Source organism: Hippocampus bargibanti, linkage group LG10, assembly GCF_051943395.1.
Source record: "Hippocampus bargibanti isolate YZ-2025 linkage group LG10, ASM5194339v1, whole genome shotgun sequence".
Classification (NCBI taxonomy): Eukaryota; Metazoa; Chordata; class Actinopteri; order Syngnathiformes; family Syngnathidae; genus Hippocampus; species Hippocampus bargibanti.
In genome coordinates, this window is record NC_142743.1 from 14,947,054 (window position 1) to 14,955,510 (window position 8,457).

Genomic DNA, 8,457 nt, shown 5'->3' on the forward strand with positions numbered 1-8,457 from the left:
TGTCAAAAACGTATTTTAAAGGTTTATTTACCTTTACATTTAAAACACACGGGATGTCAAAATAAGAGTTAACATTTTACAATACAATACATCGTGATTTATATAGCAGTTGAACATATATAACAAATTGGATTGGATTGGATTTGCCTTTATTAGTCTCACAGTGGAGAAATTTACATTTCACAGGAGCAAAGTGATGAAAGGAATGAAAGTAGAAAAACAAAATACATGAGCTGCTGGAAAGGCAGCCACTCTCGGGGCGCCGTCTTGAAGTCAAAAGAACAAAAAAAAAACTAAATAACAAATAATATGACAGCATAGATTCAATATGACAGCAATATGACAAAACAAAGACACAGAGAGACATTCATTCTTCAGGACTTGCTGTACCCTCTTTGTGATGACATGAAGCAGTTCTAGATGAAAGAGGAGAGGATCAAAGCGAAGCGAGATGAAGCTGTAGCAAAGCACTTATTTTGAAATAAGACAAAGACTTAAATAATAACAACAATATTCAATTGAACGGACAGGTTTGCATTGTGTTGTATACTATCAGTTTTTGCATAATAATTTATACCAATCCACATGTTCTAAAGTGTTGAGCAATAATTCATCTAAAGTGCACAATGCAGTACTAAAAGTCGGTTAATAAAAATCAGGTGTATGAAGTTGAGTCCTTCTCAGAAGGAAAAGATAATGGAAGAAAAAATATATTTTGTTCAGCAAATACACAGTGAAAAGAAAAAGTTAAGAACCCGTCTATATTAAAAAAACAAATTTTGGTTCCATCCAACTGCAGCTTGCTTGTCCAGTGTTATGGTGGCTTGTGACTCCAGAACCTCGAGGTCTTGCGTCACACATGTGTGTAAGTGTCAAGAGGTGCATGTGCCAAAAACACCCCTTCAGGAAAATTGTTGGAGAAGCTGGTGTGGTAAGTGGGGCTGTGACTGCTGGACTGCCGTTGACTTTGCGGGCCAGGCGATGTGAAAGCGGAGAGTTTCTGGGCCTGACACAGTTTCTGGATCAGGAAATGCTTGTCTCGACCCTCCTAAACAACATAGTTTATACAAATAGTGTATTACAGTTAAGGCTTTGGCAGTAATTTCAAGTCAAACATGTATTCATGTTTATAGAACGGTTTTTGCACATCTACATTTGCACAGTATACAGTTGACATTTTTATTTTTGTTATGCTTAGAATATCTTGTTTTCTATCCTTTCACTCCCACCCCAACCCCATCCCTCTTCAATTGCTGCTGTGGACTGCAAATTTCCCCATTGCGGGACGAATAAAGGTATTCTGATTCTGATTCTGATTCTGATATTCCACTCACAGGACATTAGGCAAAACCTTCACAATCCAAGAGATGACATAACAGCCTCCTAAAAGTGCAGTTTTTAACTTTGCTCAAATGTGGCTCTTCTCATGAAGCCACAATGGCCTGCTGAATATCCAGTGCAATGCAACAATATAGCGAATGACACACCCAAAACATGTATACAAGTTTACATCATTAAATTAATCTATGACAAAAAGTGTCAAATTGCACCATGGTTTACTGGTTAAAAAATGATTCAATGTACTCACCATGGCGAGCTGCTCCCTAAGTTGTTTGATCACCCTCTTGTGTGCTCCGGCCAGTGCGATCACATAAAACATGGCTAAACTGCAGCATCGGACAAAAGATAGTTCCTGTCAGCACTGTTATTGGATTCTGACACGAGCTCATCAATCGCCTGAGTATCACATACCATGTAATAACAAAGAAGGACACAGCAAAAGCCTCAGATGAGACAGTGAAGAGGAGCGTCTGGATCCCACTGGGTAGCTGGGATATGGCAGTTGGTACCACCTCCCATGAGGTGGTGTAATTCACAAAGGGGCCGCACGCCTGGGAACAGTTTATTCTACAATGCCCATGTACAAACATGGACAGATAAATGAATATTTTTTTTTTATATATATATATATACACACAGTAAAGTCTCGTTATATCAATATCGGATATATCGATAGTCCCTGTTATATCGATACTATTTCTATGCACGCACGGGGAAAATTACAGGCAAACAGGGTCGGATATATCAATAGTCCCGGTTATATCGATATTTTTTCGGACTCCCTTGAATATCGATATAACGAGACTTTACTGTGTGTGTGTATATATATATATATATATATATATATATATATATATATATATACTCGTATGTATGTATATATATATAAGATATATATATATAGATGGATAGAGAGAGAGAGAGAGAGAGAGAGAGATAGAGAGAGAGAGAGAGAGAGAGAGAGAGAGAGAGAGAGAGAGAGAGAGAGAGAGAGAGAGAGAGAGAGAGAGAGAGAGAGAGAGAGAGAGAGAGAGAGAGAGAGAGAGAGAGAGAGAGAGAGAGAGAGAGCTGCTGATCTGAGACAAAAGGCGCAGGCAGTAACATTACTTACTGTGCAACACTAACAATGACAGGCACGCAGGCCAAACTCAAGCCGATCAGGAGCACACCGAGGAAGAAAAAGTTTGAACTTGAGGCTCTGAATGGACGTGTTGCTGGACGGCAGTTTTTCATAAGTGACACCTAGTAAACATGAATTATATATAATTCACACTTGTGGTCTGGTTTACTTTTATTTAAAAAAGGTCAATATAACTTACCTTTTTGATGTAAAAGATAAAAAAGTACTTGATGGTGCAGATTGCAGGCAACATTGGTGAGTAGAATGCACCAATCCAGCAGATGGTCTGGCCATAGACGATCTCAAGAACATTCTGAGGGATAGCAAACTCCTGCTGACCCCACCACTTTGCAAGGCCACAGTCACAGTATTTGACTATCAGCCTGAGCAAAGAGAGGGCTGGATGTTATGACACTAAAAAGGATAGCCTGGATCACATTAGATGTAAAATAATAACATAAATATCAACACTAACACAGATTGAGAAACCGCATTGAGTTTGATTTGGACCTACTTTCGGGGAAACTCCACAAACATGGTGACCGCCACAATAATTATAAAGTCAAAGATGGCGAGTTTGTACATTTCCTGGCCAATGCGTGTCTCCCAACACTGTAGGAAGACACAAACTTATATTTCAGGCACAGTGATTTCACATTTCACATTTGCTACATGTCAAGGTTTCGAAATGAAGTGACTTACCGAGTAGAGTACATGATTATAACCGCAGACACACGGGTCTTCTTTGCATGTAGTGATATGAGACCAGAGAGAGAAGAGCAAAACTCCAATACTGGTCAGACGCATGAATACACACCTGGGTATTTGAAAAAGAAAATGAAAAAAAAATGAAGCCACTTCTTTCCACGGGTCATTTATGCATGCCGCCATTTCCAATTTGGCAAAAGTCTTGATGCAAATGCCTTGATTGACTATTTTTATGAACTGTAAAAGTAGCAAGAACACAATAATCATGTCTTTGACAAGTGCACCTTTCATGGGAGTCAACAACGATTCGATGATAAATGGGTATTGTAATTCCATGACATTGTGCGCACCTCATGAGAGTAAAACGGATCTCAAAAGCAGGCGAGTAGTCTTCATAGTTGATGACGACAGAGAAGAGGAGAGGAGTGATGAAGTTGGCCAAAGTGATAACAATTGATGGCAGGTATTCGTGGATGAGATCCACAATAAAATTGACCTACGCATCATAAAAATTGACTCAGGATGGCTTTATACACCAATAGTATATAATATTTATGGCATAGAGGCCTGTGTTTACCTTGACTTCATTCATCTGTGCTTCCTGGGAGAAAATGGTAGCAATATAAATGCTGTAGAAGCAACAAGCCAATACAGCAATGACAAACAGGTTGAGGATGACACGAATGAGATAAATGCGACATTTCTCTTCACGGGTCCGATCTGCTATTTTCTGTTTGATCCTTTCTTCCTCCAAATCAGTCTGGAGAAGAAAAACAAAGACACACAATTGGAGAACAGATTCAGAAAGAAAAATCAGAATTTCTGGAAAATGAGGCGTGACTCCTAAATAATAATATTCTGATTAAATTACCCGAAGTTCATAAAGTAGACTGCTTCTTTTGAGCTTTGCTGCGTTCGTGTTGGAGATGCAGAAGTCCCAACCGGCAAATATCTTATTGCAAAAACTCTGGAAACGGTCTTCATCTTGAACCAGGTTACGCTTGAAACCATTGGCAGACCTGGGAAAATAGGTTTTCTGTAGTCAGCAGCACTTGAAGCATTTTAAAAAAGACACCTTAAAGACTCTTTCAGAACCTTTTAACAATCCAGATCAGACTGAGGAACAAATATGCTACAGTGACTAGGAGGTAGGCTAGGGGCAAATTATAGGTGGTCCCGGGGAAGTAGATTCTGTCCGCTTTGTAATAGCCATAAAACAGATAGGTCTGCTCGAGAAACCCCTACAGAAAAAGCACACATGGTGAGTAAAGAACCTGCAATACAGTGTTATTGTTTGCCTAAGGTAAAGATACTTACTCCGCCAGATAAGAGGTCTGCAATGTGCTCGTGAAAAATGACAAGACCTCGGCGAGCACTGGTTGGATAAACACTGCAAATACTACCTGTTGTCAAACAAGATGAGGTGTAAGATGAACATTGATGAATGTGCTCTTTGGTCCGAAAACAAGCAAGCGCTTACTGACCATCATTCCGGTTGTAGGTGATGTTCCCTGAAGCATGTGGGGCAATGATGATGGGCAGCAAGACGAAACTGAACATGAGCGTGAAGATGATCAGGTTGAGCATGACAAGAAAGCGCAGGAAAAAAAAGTAGGACAGGATCCCTGTGCCAAACATTCCTAGACAAACAAAAAAAATTAACAATCAATAATTGTTTTTCACAATCATAATGTACCCACCAGACCTCTGGTTATGAACAATGATCCATCTAAGCCGCTCACGCAGGCAATTGGACACTGCACTAAACATATCAGCACAAAAAAAATAAAAATAAAATAAAAAATCAAACCCCAGAAACATTTGCATTTTCATATTCACCTTATATGAAAATGACATGTCAAAAACAGACAGAAAATGATGAAAGTTTGAGTTTTTCAGAGTGAAATGTGCACCATGTCATCTAATCATGGAACATGCTCTCTATAAAAGACATCCACCAGGTTAATTTGATCCTTGCAGAGCGATAGATTTGTGCTAAATACATGACTTCTTCTTTTCCTTTCGGCTTTTCCCTTCAGTGGTCGCCACAGCGAATCAGTGTCCTCCATCTTCAGAGGTTTGATTCGCATGTTTGTTTTGGCCAAGCTTTTACATCGGATGCCCTTGCTGTCACAACCCTCCGGGCTTGGGACTGGCACAATAAGAAACTGGCTTGTGTCCCCCTGTGGCTACAGAACAGGCAACTCTTAACTCAATACTAAACTTAATAAAGATGAAGATGCTTGATAAAAAGGCAACAACATCGGCAACATTTAAATAAAGTAAAACGACTCATCATTTGATGTAAATACATGACTACCATCCCATATTGTTGATAAAAAGCATCACTGAGTTCACGCTTAACTTCACATACTTTGTATTATTAATATCAAACATTGAAACCATATTTATCCACAAGTCCCTACATACAATACATATATTTAATTTGACTGGACAAGTCAATCTGGGCCTATCATGGCATATTAAGTAGCTTAAAAATCTGATTCTTCCACCATCAGGCTAATTTTATCAATGGTACATATATAGATTCAATGATATCCTCTAAATTTAATATATAGATGGTTTCATTTTTTGGGGGAACATTGTGTTATTATGATCTCACGGTTTGCCCACTGTGAGCACGTCTAATGTTGCTCATGATGTCCAAGGAAGGCTCAAGCAGTTTGTGTGGAAGCACAGTCACATGTAAAATTAGAAGGAACATTATTTGTGAGATCAAATTTTAACACCTCCCTCACCCTCTATCATGTGGATGTCGCTCCTCCAGAGCTGCAAGGCAGTCAGCCACTCATGGACACCATCTTGCAGCCTGCGGAGATATCTTAGGGTGTTTTGCCTCCACTGTCTGCAGCTGGTGAGGTCTGTATCCTCTTCTAGGTGTAGCGCTCTAACATCAAGTACAGTCAAACACAACAGGATCACTATATCACCACACAAAATGAGATGAGTGAGGATAAACGGTTCTCACTTGTCCCTGCGTTTCTCAGCCATGGTCTGGGCAACCTCTCTTAGTGGTCTCTGCTCTACTTGGCTCTTCTGTTGCTCATCATGCCTGTTTACAGTACTCAGAGTCCATTTCCCACTGCCAGAAGAGACAACACGAGCCCGAGAGCTGCTTCTCCTCTTGGTGCCAGTGTTTGATGGCTTCCTGCGGTACAGCAGGGACTGGTAACTGGGGAGTTGGTCCAGCAGTGGATTACTGGTGACTTTTCCACTTCGATCAGTGTAGAACACTGTATACGGTTAAAAAATAAAAAGAGAATGCAAATGATGTGCTAATTAATTGCTAGTTGATTATACATACGACAGTTGTTTACTTTACTTGGAGGGCACATATAACATCAGGGATGCATCTGGGAAATTAAAAAATGGGGGCCCCCCTTGTGTCTTAAAAGGGGGCTAAATTCTAAAATTGATGGGCCTGAATTAACCAGATTGTCGAAGTATCCAAAACTGATTGAAATAAACCAAAATACATTCATTGGAGCATGATATTTGACATTATTTCACTAAAATCTATTTTTCTAACACATATAAACAATTTTAAATCAAGTCGAATAATTTATTCATACATAAAATAAACAAACTTTTCTATGTTCGTTAGTTCCTACCTGGTACTACCTAGTACCTGGGATAGGCTCCAGCCACTCCCTTGACCCTCATGAGGATAAAGTGTTGAGGAAGATGAATGACTGAATGAATGAATTCATAAAAAATAACAATTCACCTATTTATCCATTTTATATTTTGTTTAAATGAAATAGCATGAATTGGAAATGGTTTACAAAGTGATTGTCAAATCTGTTAATTTTGAACTAGTTATTTTATCCAGATGATTTATATTTGTCGCAATATTAGGAGACTCCTCTATTATAGAGAGTGCTAAATCACCTCTACAATGGCATAATAAAATAACTGTAAATTCCAGTTATTCAGGATGAAACACGTGTGTCGTCATCGAACGTATGGTTATAATAAAAAGACTAATAGTAACATTACAAAACCGACACCAAAGTTTTCTTTTAGATTTTATACTATTGCATTTGTATTTTAGTGAGGTCGTTACAGTATGAAAAAAGTTCAGCAACGTCGAACGTGTTTAAATAAGCTGATTTAAAAATGCAAACGTGTATCAGAGTAATAGATCTTCACGACAAGGAAATAACACAATAGTTAACAAAACCTTTATCTTCACCTCCACCCCCACTCAATCGAAAATAACCAGGACAACCCCTTAACCCGAAAAAAAATATTGTTCATATCTAGTTTGGATAGCGCGCGGTTCAACCTTTTTAAAACCGTAAAACACGAATATGTTTTCGTCTTTTTTCCTGTCGAATGCATTCCACTATATAGCATTAGCTAGTTAGCTGAAAAGTTAACTGGAAAGACGACCGCGACAGGTAAAGTCAGGCACATATTATCCTAAACTAATTTTACCTGAATCAGAATCCATTGCGTTGTTTTCTGTCGGACAAAATGGATGGATCTTGAATAGTATTATGCTGAACAACAATAAAGCTATTAGCTTCAACTACTGTTAGACGTCTAGTATGCATCAGGTTGAAAACATCAGGTTGAGACACATAGAGAGTGGCAGCAACAACTTCCTGAACTCTCGATCACCCCTACGGTTTTTATTTAATGTCTTCACTTTTCATGAGAAATGTTTTTTTTTGCATGAATTCATCCAATATATAAGGAATACGTGATAATAGCAACATAAAAAACACAAATCTGGACAGTTGTTTTAACCTCAAAACATCCTGGACTATATTTCCCACAATTCAGTGGAAATTTTCCACCCTAAGACGACGTTCCAACACTTGGAACAAGTTCGTAAAGATGTTGCAAACTGAAGCTCCATGCGTGTTAAAGGACAACCGACGTCTCCGGACAAGTTGTGTCCAAAAATTGTAAAAGGGCTTCAAATGACTTCTACTGAGCGTATTTTACAAAGATTCCACCGAATATAGCTATATTTTACGTTTTAAGACTCGCCCTGAAGATTCAGGAAGTCTTGTTTTTGAGTTGGTGACGAGTCCGTACGTGACGTCACTAAAGGACCGCCCTTTACCGTAAAAAAGACGCATTGTAGCGGTCCTTCCATCACGTCAATGTATTTTGCTGTACTTGTTTTGTTCTGGGGACCTCGTGTTGCACCCAAAAGCCGCCAGAAGGCCAGAAGAGGGCGTCCAAGCGCCATGTAATGAATTTATCAGCCTGTGGAAACGGAGGTGGCCACAGGAGGGTGAGAGATTTTCCCC

General features: G+C 39.1%; 1 protein-coding gene across 2 annotated transcripts; it reads right to left on the reverse strand.

Annotated features, from left to right (window-relative positions):
- Window positions 1-9: 9 nt before the first annotated feature.
- Window positions 10-7,787, reverse strand: tmc7 (transmembrane channel like 7). 2 transcript variants are annotated; one of them, XM_089005827.1, is made up of 16 exons: window positions 7,631-7,787; window positions 6,159-6,423; window positions 5,929-6,077; window positions 4,654-4,809; window positions 4,487-4,572; window positions 4,265-4,410; window positions 4,041-4,188; window positions 3,747-3,929; window positions 3,520-3,665; window positions 3,164-3,278; window positions 2,976-3,073; window positions 2,661-2,844; window positions 2,453-2,583; window positions 1,753-1,908; window positions 1,589-1,667; window positions 10-1,048 (listed from the first exon to the last, which is right to left on the reverse strand). In XM_089005827.1, exons 1-16 carry the CDS (start codon window positions 7,644-7,646, stop codon window positions 854-856), a joined length of 2,253 nt encoding a protein of 750 aa, XP_088861953.1. In that variant the 5' UTR covers window positions 7,647-7,787; the 3' UTR covers window positions 10-853. The 2 variants fall into 2 exon arrangements, with proteins under 2 accessions (XP_088861953.1, XP_088861954.1); XM_089005828.1 differs by having other exon boundaries at window positions 6,159-6,338; window positions 7,631-7,774.
- Between the last annotated feature and the right edge of the window lie 670 nt (window positions 7,788-8,457).